The sequence below is a fragment of the Xiphias gladius genome, chromosome 5 (assembly GCF_016859285.1).
Source record: "Xiphias gladius isolate SHS-SW01 ecotype Sanya breed wild chromosome 5, ASM1685928v1, whole genome shotgun sequence".
In the NCBI taxonomy this organism is placed as follows: domain Eukaryota; kingdom Metazoa; phylum Chordata; class Actinopteri; order Istiophoriformes; family Xiphiidae; genus Xiphias; species Xiphias gladius.
This window is the reverse complement of record NC_053404.1, coordinates 1,321,960-1,342,500: the sequence shown is the minus strand read 5'-3', so window position 1 is coordinate 1,342,500 and position 20,541 is coordinate 1,321,960. Positions and strand designations below refer to the sequence as shown.

Here is a 20,541-nt window from a genome sequence, read left to right as displayed (position 1 = left end):
TTGAACTTTAAAATAACTAACGACGCATTTCTTTCCCATTTTCAGAAGTCACTGCAACAGGTGACGGCATGACGGGGGGATGTGTCAAACAGTTCTTCGAGACAGTCGCAAGGGCTTTTTTCTGCTGCTTCGACCTGGGGGGCGACCTGCTGTGAATAAGCAACAGCACCGACCAGCCCGCTTTTCATTTATCAATTACTGTTTTTCACTTTTCATTATTAAACATTTCAATTAACTTCACGCTTTGGTTGCTGGATTTCTGTACCTTTAAGGCACATGGCAGATACTAAGTCCAGGTGAAATGAAGCTGAAATGTATAATTGTGCCGCACATGTCATTTCTTGCATGGTCTGACAGAGGATGCTCATGTATTTGGTTTACAGTGAATATATTCCGACATGAAGTCAGAAAGTCAGGCGAGATCCTGCACGTTTCCCGCCTCCTTCTCCGACTCCAAAAGACTTGAACGAGTTTCTTGCCGGACGTCGCGCTGCAGCCATTTCGTCCAGCTCGAGAGGGAGCGCGTACTGTCCGGCGCATTAGGCGCAGCTGCAGACGCTGCACCGCTGCGCACACTGCGTCGCTTCTACCAGCAGGTGTCAATAACGGGCAGTGTGCTACCCCGAGTCTCCGGAAAAAGGGGGTTTTCTTTGCCATGTAGAGTTGAGTTGTTTTCACGTCGGGGTCGTGGATGCGGAGTCGGTATTTTGTGTAGGCTTTACTCTGGCAGACGGTGCAGGTGGAAACGACACCGTCACAAGCATCAGACAAAACCGGGCTCTGGTGTAGAAAGACACCTTTTTGACTTGTAGTGGCGGAGCAATTGTCTAGATTCTGGATGTGGCTCGGTCGTACCGGTGCAGATCCCAGGTAGACCACTCCACTTCAGTCTTTAGAAGGACAGACAGCGGCGTGTCTACGTCTCCACGTCCAGAGGTTTCCTGCTCCGAGAGAAACGGGGGGCAGGGGAGCACGAACTGAATGCGCCCGCAGCACAGACGTGCTACTCAAGCAGGCCCCAGTGTGAGGCGCAGGGATTTACGACCCAGGCGAACGCGACACGCCGCTGGAAAAGGTCACGGCCACCGCAAAATCACCGGACGTTGAGAGAGTTTGAGTTCAGAATAAAAGCTTCACACGTCCGCTTGCATGCGTGGGCTTTTCATCCAAGTGGTTGAGAAGGATCTCACGTCAGGACTAGTTGTTTGACTGAGGATCACGGGTCACAACCGGAACGTTTAACGTTTTTGGGTTTGTGATGGCCTCGTTTAAGTCGTCCATGTTATCCGAGGATGTGAGGAGGCCTCTCGATTGGACACATTTTAGTTTGGATTTTATATATATATTTATTTTAATTTAAAACAAAAAACAAAGAGAACAAAAGGCTTTTCAAAGTTACACCAATACACTGACATACAAAAGATTGCTGTGAATTCCTAGCCAGGAAATTTATTTTGAAAGGGATAACAGGAGGTTGGTCGTTTTAATGTGGTGGGCTTTCAACTTGAAAACCCCAGGCACCTGTTGTTAAAGGGGGACTGGACACACACACACACACACACACACACACACACACACAAAGGCAAGCTAATCACAAGTCAGAGCCAACGTCCCACGGGGAGAGGAGGCGACTCAGCAGCGCGGAGCGGAGCTGGACAGACCGGGTTTGGGATACAGCTGTGGAGGACAAGGACAGCGCCGCGTTGCCCGGATTAATCCGTCTCTCCGGCACTTTTCTTCGGCTGCAATGTTTCGGGACCCCGCGGCAGGTGTGTGATCTCGTCTGAGTAACGCTAGTCACAAGCAAACTGCTGCTCTTTACCCGACATTTCAGTAACCGTGCTAACGTGCAGAGAGACGGTGCAGCGCCGTCGCTTTTGACTCCGGTCACATTTGAGTTGGAACTGTACCGGTGCCTTGTGTGGTCGCACGTACCTGCTCTGGTTACCGCAGACCTCTTCCTGGCTCAGACCGCATCGGTTCGCCACACGCCCCGTCCCCGCGGCGTGTCCCGTGCGTGTAAAACTCCTGATTTCAGACTTTTCTCCGGGTTACTCTCCCGACCGAAACTCCGACCGTGGCCGCGGTCCGGCTCTGAGAGTCCAGATTTTAAGCTAAAAGGGTGTCGCTTGCTGGCTTCTTATGGACGCCGAATTACCCGCTGGACCTTAACGATCCGGCGGTTTCAGCTCGGTTTAAATCCACCTTCTCCTATCTAACAGGAATCGGGGAATCATCGGGTTTTGTGCTTTTTTAAAGGGAAGTGTGGTGTTGCGCTTTAATGACCTGCACGCGGGGAGATTGCGGATGGGCCGTCGGTGGCCGGTCGTCGTTCGTTCGTTTGTTTTCATCTCTTTCCGTCTAAACAACGTAGACAGTCTGGCCTGAGTTTCAGACACCGGCTCATCGAAGTGTAAACCCGCGTAACGCACGACGCCTTGGCTGAGGGGCCGCTGCAGAGAGGTAGATGAGGATGTGCAGCGGCTGGTCGCGGTCTGCGTCGTTGACTCAGACGCAACTGCGACGGCTACTTGACCAAATGACCCCCAGCGCCGTGCTTGCGAACTGCCGCGGGCAGACAGCGGCGCGGTCCGGGAGCTGTCCAACTACACACCGCATTTTCATCTAGAGTCCAACTGAAGCAGGATGAAGACCTGTCCGGTTTTAGCTGTTGCCGTCAGAGTCTCTGTCCTGCCAAAGCCCAGCTGTCATACATGTGAAAGAGTCAGTAATGTCATGTGATTGCAGTTGCCTCTTGTCAGGATTAAAGGTCTTCTCTCTCCTTGGCAGCATCCTCCATCCCTGTTGTGGCGCAGCGCCGGGTCTGAGAAGGGAGCCGATCGCAGTCACCGGGCCTGAGGGCCACTAGACCAAGGAGACATGCTGGCTGCCATGCTGCGCCAGAGTACTGGTGGAGGTTCAGGAGGAGGAGGCGGCGGCGGAACCAAACTCTCCCTAGGTATCTCCCGCCTCGCTAGCTCCAGCTCGGGTCCAGCAGGCCCCGCTAGGGCCTCCAAGGGTGGCCCGGTGAGCGCGGACAGCCCAGATGCCCCTGCCTCAGACCCAAACTACATCATGCAGCTGGTCAGCGACGTGCGCAAGTTTGCTGATGTGCTCCTGCAACTCAAAGAAGTTTTCAACTCCAAAGGTATGTCTGGAAAGAGCCAACGCTGGCATTGGGGGGGACTGTGGCAGGATACACGCTGTGTTTTTGGTGCTTCTTCTTCTGCCGATGATTAAAAAGCGGCGAGCACGACATCATCTCCTGACAAAACAATACTTTCTTGAGGTACTGATGTCTCACGCTTGGCTTGGAAAGAAACCCCCTCGGTTATATTCACACTGTTGGACGTAAGCGGTTAATGACTCGTTGCCGCGACAGCCGGCCACTGTGGATGCTGGCTTTTCCGTAAGTCACCCATGCGAGTGCTTCCACGTATCGGCAGTGTCGTCTCGTCTCCCCGTTTCTTGCGATGACCCGAACACAGCCGCGCGGCTAAACGCTGTCATTTTTTTGGCTCGTAAAGAAGATGTCTACTTTCTTTTTTTAAATCTGAGCTTCTGGCAGTGTAGAGGGGGAGGAAAAAAACAAAAAAACAGTGGAATACTGTAAGCACAGCCAAAGGGATTTATAATGGAATGTAGCTGCCAGTCAACTCTTGTGCACACACTGTTGCTTTCACCACAGTGTACACAGTCCCAGACCTATCTACCTGTTTTGTCCCGCCGTGGCCTTGGCTGCACGGTCAGTCAACCGGCCTTATCTCTCTGTCTCTAGCTGGGTTCTTGAACTCCCTGTTCCCTTCTGTGAAGTAGAAAATAATGTGCATCCAGTAGTCTCTTCTGAACACGAAGAATTTTTCTGACGACGCAGCAGCAGCATTCAACAGGAACGTCTGGTACTCGGGCTTTTGATAGACAATGGAACACTCAGTAAGCCACTAATTGATAGGTTTCACTTTGTCAGTGATAAAAGGGATAAAACTTCCAAACCACAGGGAAGTGCAGAGACGGGGCTGAGACAAACCGCTGTCTGTGTGACTGTGCGTGTCAGCGTGGGTGGCTGTTACGTTCCCGTGCCTCCGTTTGGCGTTTGTAGGAGACCGAAGCTGGAAAGGATGGTCTGAGTGAGATGAGGTGGAGGTGCATGTGGTGAGCCATGCAGTGGCTGGTGAGGCCCCTCCGCCTTTACCACTGAGATATGCAGTACCCGAGCTTTTTTTTGTGTGTGTCTGGAGAGTTCAGTCAAGGGGCTGGACGCAGCTGGACAGGCCAGAAGTGTGGAGAGCATGACTTGCAACAGTCGAGTCTTTTTGAAGCCTGAGAGACTTTTCAGTGACCTGTCAGAAGGCCCCAGACCAAAGCAGAGAATCAGCTTCATGGAGCAGAAAAAGACATGATTCAAATAAGAAGTATACTTTGAGCTTTTGGGTAGCTCTACTTTTCCATTGACCGGCTGGGTGTGTGACCAAACAAACTCGCTAGGGATTTCGGTCTCTTTAATGACCTGTTTATATCTGCATGTTGTTTGTTGCTTTAGGTTTTTGCCATGTTCTGAGGTTGCATAGCTGTCATACTGGACATTTTGCTCTTGTTGCCTGTCATTAACAAACCGGTTTATAGTCTGCGTTCTCTCCAAAATATAGTCGCATAGACCGTGTGTAGGAGTGACATCGTACTTTAGACGGCCATAACAACAACCCCATGACGAACATAATTCAGTGAGTGCCAGCCCGCTCTGCTGCTCATGTAACTGCACATAATTTACAGGCCCAGTCAGCACAGGCTCAATTATGCAAAGGCAGTCACTGAGATGCCAACACGTGATTGTCAAACAGAGTATTCCCATTGGACGGCTTATTTTGGCTAACTACAGGAAAGGGCAGATTTGGGAAAACATAAACACGAAGCGGTAAACAGATCTGTTCATCGTTGAGGAAAGCGGTAATGGGACCATTGTGGCTCGAAGTACTTTCAAACTCCAGGAAAAGTCTTATGAATGTGTTTCTCACTCGTTACTCCACTGCCTCAGTCAAACAAGATACGGCTAAACACACGGAAGCCTACCGAATGCGGTCACGTGTAATGAAATCAGGAAAAAGGCTTTTATTTTGTTGGTCCTGCCCGGGTGGTTCCTGATTGTTTTCCGTAAACATCTTCAGCGCATCATTGTTGAGGTTTAGCACTCTGGGACTTAAGCAGAGCAGGCACTGACTTGTGCTGATTTAAATCCCTCTTTAAATGATGGTCGTGTTGTCTCCTGCAGGGCTACTCCACAATAGTTCAGACCTCTCATTACCCCTGGCCGCTCACTGACACCGGAGGAAGGCCTCTTTTTTTTTTTTTTTCAAACTACCCTAGCCTGGCTGCTGCTAATGGGCCGACCCCAGTTCTGGGCCCTCCCTTGCAAACCCTCCCCTCCTAATTAATTCTGCCGCAGTTTCAATCAGTCTTTCTAGGACGGATTGCAGTGCATTGAGCATTCATAAAAGCAAGCTTTTACCGCAACTCCATCTTCGTTAGTCACAGTTTTAAATTGTCAGTGTTAATGTATGAGTCACATGCCCCCACCTCCTAAAGTCAGAGGTATGTTTTGCTCTGTGTCACGAGCACTGAGTCATAAGTGTCCTCAGTTAATCAGTATGGGTTCTGGAGTCTCTTCTCACAGTGAACGTGTGGTTCTGGGTTTTAATGATTAACAGGTACTTACTAAAAATGTTCCACAGGTGTTGTGTAATGTACAAAGATGCACCTGACCATTCAGTGAGTAACAGTTTTGTAGCAGGGAACGAAAACAATATTTTCAGAGAAACTGTTTTCTCTTGAAATCATTCGTCTAAACCAAAATGGTACAGCTGTTGCATTGATTTGAAACTCAACTTTACCGAGTTGCCTCTTAGCTTTGTTTCTGAGCCTTTAGTTGAAATATGCTGTGAAAATGTGGAGAAATAAAAGTCTGTTGAGTAGAGACGCTAAAGCTTTGTGGGAAAGTGAGTCCTCAGAGAAAGCCTAAATGCTATTTTAGTGATTTATATTCAAAATCACCCCTTGTGAAATACCAGCCTAAAATTAGCCCTACTTGGGCTTCTCACTAACCATTCCAGAGTTTCTTAATAGCTGTAACTGTGCTCTGTTTAGACAGTCTATCCCACTGGGTTTAGGATCCACTGTAAAGCATTGCAAGCTTCTTCTTGCCTCCAAAAAGTTCCTTTTATGGTTCTGGTTCTTTTACTTGCCCATATTTAAAGCTACTGTAAATGATCCCGAGGACAAGACTACTAGCCCTCCTTACTTTAAAGTCGTCTCTGTAGATGAAGTTAGGTCAGTGGTTTGGGAGCCCGGTCCCTAAGGTAAAATTTCCAAAGATTTCGATTTAATACTGTATACTTATCTTGCGAGCTAAGCTGCCTTATAGGATTTCTTACATTACCTTAATTGTTTTGGGTGATCCTTGTTCCATAGCACAGACAATGTCTTGGCATTAGTTGACATGCTAGGTTTAGATCTTTGGATTTTTCCCCAACGGGATTAAAGTGCAGAGTATCGTGACATATGGCAGGTCCATTTATATCCTCCGCCTGAGGAAACCAAACATGAACTGATATATTGTACCGCGCATCATCAGCTGAAATTCTGCCTTGTGGCAAGCCACGACGTGTGCGATGACGGCACGCCGTATACAGGTGGCAAAACGATGCTGACTTGTCAGGTTTAAAAGCCCAACTGCACTTAAAGATTTGTAAGTTGTTTTCAAGTTGGAACCGAAGGGAGCTCCCTCTTTGTGTGTTTCTCTCCTTCCTTCCCTCTGGAAAGATTTATGGTTATGGGCACTGTTTTTGCTGGGCAAGCTTTGTTCCAGGAGGCTGTCGATGTTTGCCACACACTAAGACAGAGCTGCAGGATTCCCACACTACACATGAGAAGCTAAGGATTGTGGGTTCTGACGAGGGGCTGGACTTGAGAAACTCATACTGGAGGCTTCTTATATACAAAGCTGAAGCTTTTTGTCCAACTGTAAAGCCGTGGCGATACTGAAGATCTCAGTGTCTTGTCCACACGTTTGTTCTCTTATAATTATGTGCAAAACATGGAACTTGGCACAACATACCATATGTCATATTGTTGTATTACTCAGAGGAAAGACGCCAGATTTAATATAATTCGATTCAGTTCTATTTATATAGCAACCAAATCATAACAGAGGTTATCTCAGGGCACTTTTCATGTATAGCAGGTCTAGACCGGACTCTTTTTATAGTTATATTTACAGAGACCCAACATTCCCGCGTGAGCAAGCACTCGGCGACAGCGGTGAGAAAAACCTCCCCTTTAACAGGTAGAAATCTTGAACAGAACCTGGCTCATGGTGGGGGTGTGTGGGGGGGCATCTGCCCCGACCGGCTGGATTGAGACAGAGAGAGAGAGACATAGCACAGTACAATTAGCAAATAAAGATGTATAATAATAATGGGTTTAATAATAAAACTTATAATTAAAATAAGATGGTTAATAATAAGACTAAATATAACAATAACAATGATAATTAAAATAATTTAACCAGCACCCCCTTCTTTTTGTGAGGAGAAAAGCTCCCCTCTCCCCTCTTGGATTAAAGCTTTGCAACAAAGATGGCAAATTTATCCTCTGAATAAGATTAAGCAGCCCCTGAATCTGTGGCTTCTATCCCTGCATTGGATTAAAATAATACAGAATTAGGATAGGCAGCATTCATTTGAAATCCTGTACTTTGAAACACCTGCTGCAAACTATTCATCCACTAATACAGTCACTTGATTTAGATATTTCCACTATATGGCTTCAAAATTTATGAAATTCTATTTAATTAATTTTTGGCCATGTTTGTAATTAATATCCATTTATTATCAGTAACTTATAAAACACAAAGTGTATGTTTTTTTTTTTTTTTTTTTTTGTGATTTTTAAAAGTTCGACCTGAAAGAGTTTCTTGGGCAATTTTTGCAACAATAGATTAAGTACAATATATGAATCGTTACTTAAATAAACTAAATAAATTCAAATTTTGTTGTTACTCAACAAGTTGCCATCAAAAGATTAAATGTAATGATTGTGTGGAAGTGATTTTTGTGGAGACATGAATTAGATGACACGAAACACGCATGGCACCTAAGGCCTAAAATATTCGTCCATCAGCGAATGGGCTGTAGATTATAAATCTACAGGAAAATAACAACTGCCCTTAGTCAGGTTTTTGTGCTTATTATTAAAGAGCAAATCTGAGTTTACGACACGTCTTCAAGGTAAGTAATGACTTTTACAATGCCGTTCTGGTTACCTGGAAAACCCCCTCGGCCACTTCTGTTATCACAAGCACTGACTGGGGCTACTCATGGCACAGCGCAGGTACCCCAGCCTCATTGTTCACTAGTCTTTGAGCGACATCTTGGGAATTTTGCATCTTCTACACTAACTCTTGTCAATTTCTTGTTGTAGTTTCCTTTGTAGCAAGGGCTATAGTCAGCATAATTGGCCTTGTTTTTCTGCCAGTCTCAACCTTAGGGCATGCTCGCATGTGACTGGGTCAGCCACCCACTGGGTCCAGCTCATAACTTGTTAAAGGCCAATTGAGCTGATGGGAGAGAGGAGGATAACCCGCCGTTGTCTTTGTCTGCAACAATCTGTAAGTTTAGGAAACTCAGTTACTGTTCTCGGTGAAAGGAAGAGAGCCCCTTTTTGATGTGAAGGCAAACAGACTGAGCGGGAAGCATAGCCAGGACCAACTGGACTCTGTCCTGTTTTAAGAGACTCAAATTAGGTCCCATTGGGGTGTAGAGAGGGCAAGGGAGGAAAGCAGAGCTATTGAGGTGGGATTGAACGTGCCAAAACACACGGCACACAAGCAACAATACCCTTATCTCTGTTTTGAATTGACTACTTAAAACTACTAATGGCTTCCTAGAAAAAATAGTCTCTCTTCATCTCACCAGTTGTTAGAACAGAAATCAGGAGCCTCTAAATCTGCATATTTAATAACAGGACTCTTTAATGCAGGAGACCCCATGGCATTAAAATTTTGATTATCTTTGATAGGGTGGAGATTAGCATAGCCTTCGCAGTCTGAATACCTTCACCCCCATGCAAGGCCTGTTTGTAACCATGGTTTAAAAAAAAAAAAGAACACAGCACAGTGTCCTTGTTTTCTTTTCGAACTCTTCATATTTTCTTTATCCTCCAACTGAACGTGTTCTTGAAATGCTAGGTATATTTGTCCCAGTTCTATTTTATAATCTGAATTCCAGTTGTATGCATAAAAACAACGCATGTCCCTCACACTCTTGATGTTACCCAAAGTTCAGAGATACTTGGAATTAGAAAAAGTCGTTGTGTTCAGTACATTTGAGTCAATTAAATGCCTTGACAGTTATGAGAATAATTGCGTTTTGAATGTCTCTTTGCAAGCTCTCAAGCACACAAAGCCCTTTCTCTCAGGATTAGGAGCCTAGTAAAGCTGAACAGTGTCCTCTTGTTCTCAATGCTTTGTTTGCCCTGCAACCTCAGCCCCCTCAAATCCTAGTTCTGCCCCTTGACAGGTGTAGTAAAGGGGCCTGTCTCTGCACTTTCTGGACAGATCTTCCAACTCCCTGGCCCGCTGATTATTCTTTGCCTACATTACCAAGTTTGGGGAGAAACTGTGGTCTCGTCAACCTAATGTCTGACCAGTTTGGCTGCCAACTAGAGGTTGCACGGTGGGGGGATTTGGAATTTCTCTTAAAGAAAGCATAGTTGAAATGCCAGAATTCAGAGCTTTGCATCAGCAGTAGGCGGTGGTGGTGCTGGTGATGTGGGGGGGTATCTGGAGAGAAAGGTTGCCTGTCTTTCCTCACTGTGACGGACAGCTCCAAAGAGAAATGAAAAAGGGGGAAACGCAAATTCTTCATTCCACACCGGCTATCTCATTTATATGCAAATTTATAAAGAGAGAAATATACAAGGGTAGACCTGTCTGTTGACTAGAAAGAGATGTTGGACCGTTTTACCAGTTTACCCTTGGAATTTAGGGTAATTTTCAGTGTTTTATTGGGTGTATTCTTTATAACTAAAGTTTGGAATATGTGGTTGTATCATGTGCTCCCCTCTGTTAGTCAAACTCAATGTCAGGCATTTCCTGTCTTCAGCCTTCATTGAGCATTATTTTTCATTGGCTTTTGGTTTCCTGAGCTAACAGCTAACAAGCTTAACAAAGGCTGTTGCCTGAAGAGTGGGAACATAAAAGCCCCCCACCTAGGTGGAAGGTGCTGTGTGTCTAGCCAAGGGCTCCTTTTTAAACGCCAGCTCTTTGTGCATGCAGTCATGGGAAAAAAAGCTTCAAAGGGCGACTCAACAGGGAATGCCTTGGTATGAGCGTAGAAGTCTGGGAAGGCAAAGTTCCCCTGCCTTTTACCAGCTGCATGTAATCTGCAGATCCTTAGAGTGGACCGCCGGTGGTCCGTCGACAGAGGTGGACCAGGGCCACTGACCACAGGAAGTATCTAGAGGAGAGGGATGTCAAGGGATGTATGGGCCACCCATTGCAGTGACCCCGCACAAGTGTTAGAGGTTAAGTGGAGCCATTTTGCAAAACCCCCTTTATATTAGGTCAAATAGTTTGGAAGTTTGGATTGAAACGATAGGGTCATTTTTAGCTGTGAGATGTTGTACTAGTGAGAGGGAAATGTGAAAGAATGTGGCATTCCACCCTAGCTAATTAAAGAAGAATCCATTAAACAAAGGTTATTGAGTCTCACAGTGATTGATTATTGGACCCACATTTGGTTGCTTGTCTTTTGAAGAAGGGGGCAAGTCTCAAAGGAGCCCCTTGAAGCCTAGCCTTACCATAGCTTTTGATGAATGCACAATTTCTTTGAAACAACTGCAGAGTCCTAGTTGGTTATTTAGTGGGTGAGTAGCTGGAATGTCCAGCTGTGGTCTGACTCAATAGAACGCATTGAGAGATTTTGATTGAATTTAGTCATGGCTAGCCTGTCCAACATCCCATTTAGCTCCCTCTGCCATGAGCTGCTTCCATTTGATCGGACCTCTTCAGACCCAGTTGTGACATGTTTAGTGATTTCACACTTGCTTTGTGGCAATAAGCACCCCTCCGTTCTCTCAAATGTTTTGAAGCATAAATAATACATTGCTCCCATTTGCAATGCATGACTGAGCATACCAAGGTCACAGCGAAAGGAATTTTGCCAAGTCATATTGTGTCCGGCCCTAGTGGACGTTTTGAGATTCAGAGAGTCAAGCGAAGTCCCGAAAGTGAGCGAGTTCCCTTATGGTGCACATCAAGAAAAAGCAGCACCATCTTTTTTTAGCGCTGATGGCATTATGCAACACCCAAAAAAAAAAAAAAACCCTTTATATTTCTTGTATTGTAGTCCATACATCGTGGGCAAATGTAGTATTACAATTATGAAAAACTTATTTTTTTGCATGAAATGCTTGAGCCTCCACAAATGCCTGTTTTTGTTCTAACATAAATTTTTCTCTCTCTTAATTTTGTACAACTAAACATGACCCATCTTTTAAAGCAACCAAACGTAAAAAGACCTAATGTAAAAACCCTGAATGTAAAACAGATGAGCATGGCTTCCCTGTGGTGAGGAGACTCTGTACATTCCAGGTGTGGCCCGTTCTTACAATTGTGCCATAATTTCCTTGCACAATATTTGGGTTTATTACAAGTCAGACTGAAACTACCTCTTGTCGAGTCGGTTGCAGTATGTGTTGGGTGATATCAGTAGATCCAACTCTGTTGCACTCTGTGTTAAAACTGGTGAAATAACCAAGCTTGACCATTGTATCAACCCTGCAGGTTAACATTGGACCTGCATAGGGGCTTGTACTTTGGTGGGGTACTAAAAACCAAACAAACTGTGATGTTCTAGCTGTATGAGATGTTCAGGAAAAAATGCTACCAAATGGGGGTATATAGCCTTATGTCTGCATGTTTGTAGGTCTGTTGCATGTAAATGTCGGAGAGTCTCTGCTCCAGAGCAGCATCAGAGTGTTTTGGTATTGAGGTGTCATCTCGATGGTGAATGATCCCACAATGTTTTCATTATGGATCCCCCTCCACCCCTCACTCCTTCAACTCCCGTCCCCACTCCCAAACAAGAGGCTGGAATGTTGGGTTTCCATGACGCTAATGAAGTAAAAACCTGGCAATGCGTTGCTGGCAGCCTCTGAGCAGCTCCTGATCTGTGACGACCTTCTCATCAGGATCAGAGTCTGATCCCCCTGTAGCCTTCATTCACCAGGGCTTATTATGCTCAGGAATGTCTCTCACTCTTTCCTCCCCTCATAACCCGCGCTAAAGCAGGGATGTGGGGTGCAGGGGTAAATTTGGGACAAATCCCAAGGGAGAGTACTACCCCAAATCACACACAACCCCCTTCCTTTTTTTTTTTTTTTTTTTTAAACTACCATACCCACCGAACTCCTCCCCTATCACACACGTATACACACACCCACACTCCAAACCTTTCCCGTGAAAAGTTAAAAGCTTTGATTTATTGTTCCATGAATGCTTAATGTGGCAGGTCCATGTGGTCTTCCCTGGGGAAAACAGATTGATCTACCCAGAAACCTGCTTGTTTTTGCCAGTTTTCAGACGGCCTTGAGCTAATATTTTCACACTGAAACATCTTCTGTCATTGCAGCTTTTTCTATGAAGAAGTCCTCTCAGAACTTTCTTTCCCGTGCTCAAACAAAATGCACTACTCTGATGTTCCTCTAACCGGCCCTCCCTGGTGGGAACGAGTCTTCTTCCCTTTGTCACTCGCCCGGAATGGCAGTTTAGGGGTTAAATAATCAGTCTCTGTACATTATCCTGTGTCCTGCTGGGCTGGTGGATGCAGCCATAATGTCTCGCTAATTAGCCTCCATTTAGGATGGTCCAATAGGCCACACAGCCGCCATTGACGACTAAAGCTTCAATGGAGCTTTGCAAAGGAAGACTCTCTGTCTCGTGGACATTCTTGGTTTGGGCTCGTCCTTAATAAACCTCTAGCTTGCCCAGACTTGATGCCTCCAGGACTCAGGATTCAGTTACTCGGTCAGTGAATGGGGGGTATAGCCTGTGTGGGGATGATTTAAGCCATTGTGTGTATTTCGTCATTCAACACATGATGTCCATAAATGGGATCTAAACTGACCAGGACCAATTAAGGGCTTAAGGGGTGAAGCAGCCCGTTGTAAACTTTGACCCTTATCAAATCATTATGGGTTGGGGCCCCCATATGAGCTTGTGAGAGATAAGCTCTTTGGGAAGACTGGGCTCTGTTAACAGTAAAGGATAAATATTCTAGTAATATTGTTAGAATAATACTGTACTATAATAATGGATTTTTAAAAAAATGTTTGTTTTTGTTTCGTATTTTACGTATAATCACACTAAATGTACATATGTGTGTTTTCTCTAAATGCAGACCTAAGTATTTTGCTTTGAGGTTTTGTTTACATAGAGCCCGTGTAAATGGGGACAGTATTATTAAATGGTTTGTGGTGGGAACTGAATAGGAGCGTACATGCCATACCAGTTAAAAATCTCAAATTGCACGGTTCTTCTCTCTTACTCCTTTTAGTCACTTTTCAAATAACAAAATAATTCAGTTTACCATCAATGAGAACAGCCTTCTCCATACACCCATGTGCATTGATTGTATAGAAGTATTGAGTCTCAGTTTGATGTGCGGTTGTGCCAGAAGCATACCGCTGGCCCTTTTCCTGCCTCATGGGGAGTTGGGCAGCTGAAACAAAAGGACAAGAGGCTTTCATCATCAAAAGCCACCAGGTCCATGGCACTGGAAAGAGCTGTGCATGACATCTGATGAAGATGGATGAAGATGGTTGCCATGGACAAGGCCAGGACTCTCCAGGTCCCGTGGAGCAGCTTTTGGCGAGCTAGTAGAAACAGGGCATGTTGGCATGGAGTAGCTCAAGTGGTAGTGGAACAGTCTGGAATTTGTGCTTTCCTTATGTAATCATTTTGGGGTGTCCTGGGTTTCAATCAGTCTGTTTGATAAGTTGATTTGTTTGTTTGCACATCTTTTGCAAGTGCTTGTTGTTCACCTGGAATTATATCTTGACCTCCTTGTGGTGTTTTTTTTGTTTTGTTTTGTTTTTTTTCCCCTGGAGTTTTTGCACCTTACTCAATCCCTCCAGGTCTTTGGGTTTGTATTAAGTGGTCTACTGTTGATTTGCTGCATTGAAGTTGTCAGTAAAGCTGCAGCATGTATGGTCGTTTGGCACAATTTGACTGCTATGTCTCATTGATTTAGGGAAAAACAGGGTCTGCCAGAGTCGTGTAAGAAAGCTTGAAACATACAGACAGACAACACACACATGTGGTCGTTACAGCTTTTTTTTTTTTGACAGTTAGCGGGTGAATTTGGCTTGCATATTTAGTCATTTTTTCGCACTTCATACTGGTTGTTTGATTATTATTTTGATTTGGTCAATGTGAACTTGTCACCTGCTGGTCAGTTGGCTGGATTTCCGGGTCAGACCTCAGCTAACATTGTCATGGCCGCCACACAGACCCAGCATTATTAGCCCCACTGGCGGCACTATTTGTCCCACTCCAAAAAAGAGGGCTAACGAATAAAAGCAAAAATGGGAGACAGCTAAAGTCTTTCTGATCCCCTCGTCCATGAAGGGGTAATCCAGGGGTGATCGTCAGCACAAAATGTAGCTTTGACTGCCTGTATTCATTCTGTGTGTGTTTGTGTGTGTTTGTGTCTGTGTGTATGGGTGCATTTTTTTTTTTTTTTAATTTAATTTTTATTTTACCAAGAAGTTGCAAGCAAGGAGATCTGACCAAGATACTGCTATTGAAATTAATCAATTTATGCACATGACAGCATGAGTAACATTTAAAACATGAAATGAAAACAACCTGCCAAGCAGCCTACTGTTTATTTTTGTGTGATTACAGCCTAGTACCGGGACATGTTGTAGTCACAATGGCAATTACGTGTGTAAGTGTGTGACCATATTGTGTTTGTGTGATAGAAGAGAGAGAGTGGGCAGAGAGAGTTTTTTTTTGTTTTTCCCCCCCCTTTGCCTCTTCATTTCCCTCTTGTATCAGTCATCGTTGGGGAAAGCCTCACCTCAGTCACACTACCCTGTAGTACATAGTAGGCTACATTTTCTAATAAGTAGTTAAAAAAAGAAAAAAACTTAACTTTAGTTCACGTACTCATTTATGTTGTCTCATGTGTGACCTCATTCCTCGGCCATGCCAAAAGCACAATATCAAGGTTACTTGATAGTGCAGAGAATTTTGTCCTTTGTAAATGGTGATGACTGTTAGTAAAGTCTAATCTAGTACACAAAACCAAATACCTGAGATACCATGTTCCATCGCCACATCCGACATTAGCATTGACAGCCGTTTGCTTACCAGTCTAGAAGAAACGTTGCGAGTTCAGCATCAACCTTCATTTCTTAACTCACCAAGAGCTGTCTCCAGCGGTGGAAAGCAATTCTGATTTTAACTCTGGTTTTGCTTCTATTTCTGTCACTTCTTTTCTTCTACTGAAGTTAGCACGCTAGCCAGCTAGCCCCGGCCCATCTCATAATACCACTGTGCAAAAGTAAGTCACCATGGCATCCAATCTGCCATCAGTCCGATGACGTAACACTGCCCAGAGGGCCTATTCTGACCTCCTGTCTTGTGAACACAACAGTGGCTGAAGGTCTTGGTGAGTGGACAGCTGTTAATGCTAATGCTAACGCTGGCTATGTAGCGATTGCAAAAACGTACATATAGCACCTTTTTAACTGACGAGCTAACTGTTTAGTTGCAGAAGGACCACAGTAGGTCATGTCTGTTTATGCCCTTGGCTGTCAGGTTAGCACCATTTTAGTTCTCTGTGCGGGTTTGCTGAGTTGTGCGCTGTTCCTCTGCTATCTCTGCTATATGGTGTAGTTGCCTGGACATACCATTAGGTGCTACAGTGTTGACTATAACTGCTGTGAATGGATGTCAGTAGTCTGACATGGCTGCTATGCTCAGCCTTTCAACCGACAAAGCTGGAATGTCATGTAGTAATCCTGTTGACAGTGAGGTTGCACCATTCATTTAAAGCCGGGAGATTTGTAAATAGCCGGGTTCTAGGTCCAATCGGGTTAGGATTCACAGCAGACTATGAATTATTCATTGTTAAGCCTCGGTGTTAAAATAAAGAACAGATTATGCAATTAAAGCATTTGTCAGACTGAAGACACAGTTCATAAAATGGTACCTTGAAAAACTGTATTTTCTAGCTTCTGCACAGCATGTTCTACAGCTAACAAAGCTGGTTAGTTGTGCAGTGACTTGTCATCATTGTGGCAGAGCAACACTGGAATACTGATAATAATACTGACAATACTGATTTCATATCATCCTACTGGCCAAAGGTTAACAAGGCTAACGGTTAATGTAGTGAATGTCAGTGAGATCTTGGAGCTTGATAGTGAAATGTTTCAAAGTGGAGAGTGAAATACAGGATATAATGTCATTCAGTTGGAGATACTGTAGACAGTGTTTGCTTATCCATTAAACTTGGCTTACGGGATGTTTGGTGATGTTTTCACAGTCTTTACCAAGGTTGTTATTTAGAATGGTTGTTGCTGGGGATAAAACTTTTTCAAAATCCCGGTATGACATGATGGGTAAGGCTTAGAAGTTCTAAAACTACTTAAATTGCCTTCTCTAAAAGACGTTCCTTGAATTGCTGGAAATATTGTACTGTTACAGATTGATCTGCTGAGACAAGGTCTTTTTATTTATTTGATTGTAGGAAGCGCAGCTGCAAGTCAAGACAATTAGCCACATCCAGCATTCGTATTTGCAGTGGTATCTACTGTTAGGGCTTGGCCTAAGTAGTAAATAAAATCCCAAGTCAGAACCACAAGGCTTCACTAAATCTGTTACTGCTATCACCTTTTCAGCTACCAGCAGTATCATACGTACTGAGACATTCCTTAACTCCACTATCCAGCCACACTGTTTATTACAAGGTAGACCGAACATAACTTACATGACCAAGATGATCTTATGACGGAGGGAGGTTAAGCATACATCAAGATGCATAATAAAACTATCCTCATCACTTTCCAGAGCACCAGGACTGCCTCCATCAGGCGGTCCACGAGCGACTCGGGGAGCTGCTACGAGTCCTAAAGGCCATTATCAGCAAACACCAGAGCCTCAACTCGGTGGACATCCTCAGTACAGCTGGAACCGTCATCGCCACGGTCAAAGGTGAGCCATGATGTCCAGCTCTCCCTTAAACACATACATACACATAACTCACAGCTTTCCTGCTAAACGTACCAGCTACTCCTCCACTCTTCCTTTGGTCTGTTTTCTGTCTCTGCTTATCTAATCCCCCCCTTCTCCCTTGACAGTTTTGGCTCCTGGACATTCACTATTACTATCTCTTCTCTCTCACACTGTCTCCCTTAGTCTTAAAAAGAACCTCCCAGGGAATGTTTCTGAGTGGAGTTTTCTTATAGCAGTGCAGCTGTTCAGAAATCACTCAAGTGCTTAGAAATGCATCAGCGTGTGTTTCAAACCCCATACAGAGAGTAAGAAAATCATGTTTGGGGGTCAGATACCTGATTCAAGAGGCAGAGAGAAGTGGGTGTCCTTTGTGCTTCGTCTGCCAGTCCAGAGGGAACTACACTGAGGAATCCTTTTCAGTTTCTCATTCTCTGAGATTAAGATCTGGCATGCGGGTCAATTCTTAACTTGGCTTTCATACAAGAATCCCTTGAGTATATCTCGTCTCAATTTGCATTGCAAAGGGGGACAAAGAGGGGCTGCATAGTTTTTTTTTTTTTTTTCTTTTTTAAAGCTTTTACTTAATAAGGAATGGTGACATGGGGAACTGAGTGACGCCTGCCTATGAATGCAGCATACCTTCACTGAAATATTTGTAAGGAGTTTGCATACTAATGGGCATGTGTGCCATAAAGTAAATTATCACACACCTGTAAGTCCCGTCTTCCGTGCAGGAACTTAGCTATTGGTGTGGCATTCAAATATGGTGCACAATATATGCACGATAGATACGCACAGAGGTGGACATTTTCCACAGGGAAGCCTTAGATTTGATCGCTTAATAGTCTTTCCATAGAAGCCTTTGAAGTTAGGGGTCATTGCAGCTGTTTTTCAAACCTGCATAGTGACATCTCTGAGGAAGTGCCTGCGTGGAATAGCAAATAATGTAACAGGTTTAGCATTTAGAGTAGCTGTAAATTTGCTGTAGTCTTTTACACATATGTGCAGAAAGGCATGCTATAACACCTTTTCTGCCACTAGGTGGCCAGAATTGCTCACTGCTTGCCCCCCACACAGTAACAAGGTGTTATCAGCTGTACACTTGTACCAGTATTTTTCACTACCAAATCTCAAAGCTTTAGATGTTACACGACATTAAGATGTGAGATTTTACTATGCTACTCTTTATGGAGGTGTGTCATGTCACCAGGGGGATTTTTGTTCAGTTTTGTTCTGACCTAATTTTACAGGTAGAAAAAAATATTAAAAATGTATAGTTTGACTCCAAGGAAGAACAGTGGAGTTTGTTACATTTTCACTTCATCACATTCTTAAGATATACCTCAACAGTGGATCAAATAGTTTTGTCACTCTCTCCATCCTGTGAGGCTTCATATCCAATTGCATGCCTTGCTTACATCTTCGTGTTACTCTTTATTGGAAGAAAAGTTGCTCCTAGATCTGAATCCTGCATAGGACTTTGCAGCTGATGAGTTTTTCGAGTGTGAGTGTTGTGCTTTTCCAGTGAAACAATACCATTTTTCCCCGATGATGTAACTTCCATGTTTGGACCACTGGTTGGGGCCTGAGCGAGTACTGGCATTGTATTCCAGCAAGCCTCAGGATGTCCTGTTGGGGGTAGGGGTTGGACAGAAGAGGAGGAGATATTGCTGCACAAGAGAGTTGCGTGCTTTGAATGGTGGTAGCTACAGTAGCTGCACTGGGGTTGACAAGGGGGCTCCAAGGGCCCCATGGACATTGGACCCATCAAAACCCTTTTTTTTTCCATCCTTCTGACAAAGCCTTAACCCGAATCAGAGAGACGAATTTTTGAGTTGGATTTATTTCTCTGTCAGTTTTTTTTCCTTTTGCTGCATAGAGAAACAAATTGCTGCAGCCCCTAAAGAAAAGTAATTATTTCGGGTGTTTGGAGAGAAAATTAGCATTTCAGTCACCTCCAAGTAGTGGTTACTAGTCATGATCAAGAAGCCCTATTTCTGTTTGACAGGAGAAGAAGAAAAGCTTGTTTTTGAGGTGGGTAATTGGTAGTTTTGCCATTTGTTGCACACTATACTTCTTTTGAAACACTTTCCAAAAAACCGGGATGCAATGTGTAATAGCTACAAAGGAAACATCTTAGTATTTGGTTGGCATTGGTGGGTGTGCGCTCGCCAATTTTCATTATGTGGCATGGATTTTGAAGGGCCTGGCTAAAGACGTAGGACTGTAAGTGAGGATACTGTTTGAACCAGTCTTCCTCGGAAGATTTGGAAACCCATTCAAAATTGGATCAACACAATTTGGCGACTTTTTTTTAGCTCTGGGTCAGGCATTGACGTCCTTTTCTGCTTCTGGAGAAAAGAAGCAGAAAAGACTGAGGAACTCACGGAGGCATCAGAGTGGTGCATTGACGTCAGTGATTTATTGCTTGGTGTTTGGTCTCATTTTCTGAGCATCTCTCTCCCCGTTTATTTTTCTCTCTGCTCAGTCAGGACAGGAAGTTTATTGTGAAGACTGATTACAGCCGTATTTACGCTGGTGTTTTTCCCTCCACTCTGTCCTCAGTCATCACTGTGTTTAGACTTATAGCAGGAAACCACTGCTTTTCCAGATTACGGCCAAATATACACACTGGCAGTCTTTGCTTATCTCTTCTGACGTAAGGTACACAGTTGTTTTTGGATGCCTCTGGGGGACATTTCAATTTTTAAAATGTCTGCACGTTTGAGATATGAAGTGAACAGTTCCTTAGCTCTCAGAGTGATTTTGAAGAATAAAGCATGACTCAGAAGTGACTTTCATTGATTCCCATTCTTGACGTCATGCACAGGATGATGAATCATGTCATCGGTATCATGCCTTAATCACAGGATGTCTTCAGTATGCAGGGTTTAGGTTTGCTACCAAAACTTGACTCTATCCTACTTCATCACAATTTGATAGGAGTGAACTTTAAGGAGGTGAACGAAGAGAACAAACAGGAGCTTTTTGGAGAGATCTACGCTGCTATCGACACATTGGCATTCACGTTTGGCAATGTGTAAGTATGATGTCATCACTGTGATTGCTATTGATTGGCCATTGTTGACTGTATTATTAATATTATTATTATTATTATTATCATTATTATTAATCAAGGCTAGTGTTTTTTTTTTTTAAAGAGCAACTATATTTGCTCCCTGCCATTTCTAAGAGCATATAATTAATGTAATTCAACAAATCAGGTAACATAGAAATCAACAATT

The 20,541-nt window shown here is 44.2% G+C and overlaps 2 protein-coding genes across 4 annotated transcripts in view; one reads left to right on the top strand and one right to left on the bottom strand.

Moving 5' to 3' along the window:
- LOC120789647 (DNA-dependent protein kinase catalytic subunit-like) overlaps window positions 1–2,403 on the bottom strand; it is a 9,597-nt gene extending 7,194 nt beyond the window's left edge. For both annotated transcript variants that reach the window (XR_005707428.1, XM_040126490.1), the window contains exon 1: window positions 1,936–2,403. The gene's annotated coding sequence lies outside the window, so the exon portion shown is untranslated. The remainder of the gene's footprint in view (window positions 1–1,935) is intronic.
- Window positions 1,506–20,541, top strand: part of arhgap29a (Rho GTPase activating protein 29a) — a 35,024-nt gene continuing 15,988 nt past the window's right edge. The window contains exons 1-4 of one of the 2 annotated variants that reach the window (XM_040126488.1): window positions 1,506–1,769; window positions 2,791–3,148; window positions 17,132–17,275; window positions 20,240–20,336. In XM_040126488.1, the coding sequence (XP_039982422.1) occupies window positions 2,881–3,148; window positions 17,132–17,275; window positions 20,240–20,336 (509 nt within the window). In that variant the 5' untranslated portion in view covers window positions 1,506–1,769; window positions 2,791–2,880. Of the gene's footprint in view, window positions 1,770–2,790; window positions 3,149–17,131; window positions 17,276–19,004; window positions 19,331–20,239; window positions 20,337–20,541 lie in introns of those variants that run through there. The other variant, XM_040126489.1, reaches the window with a different exon arrangement.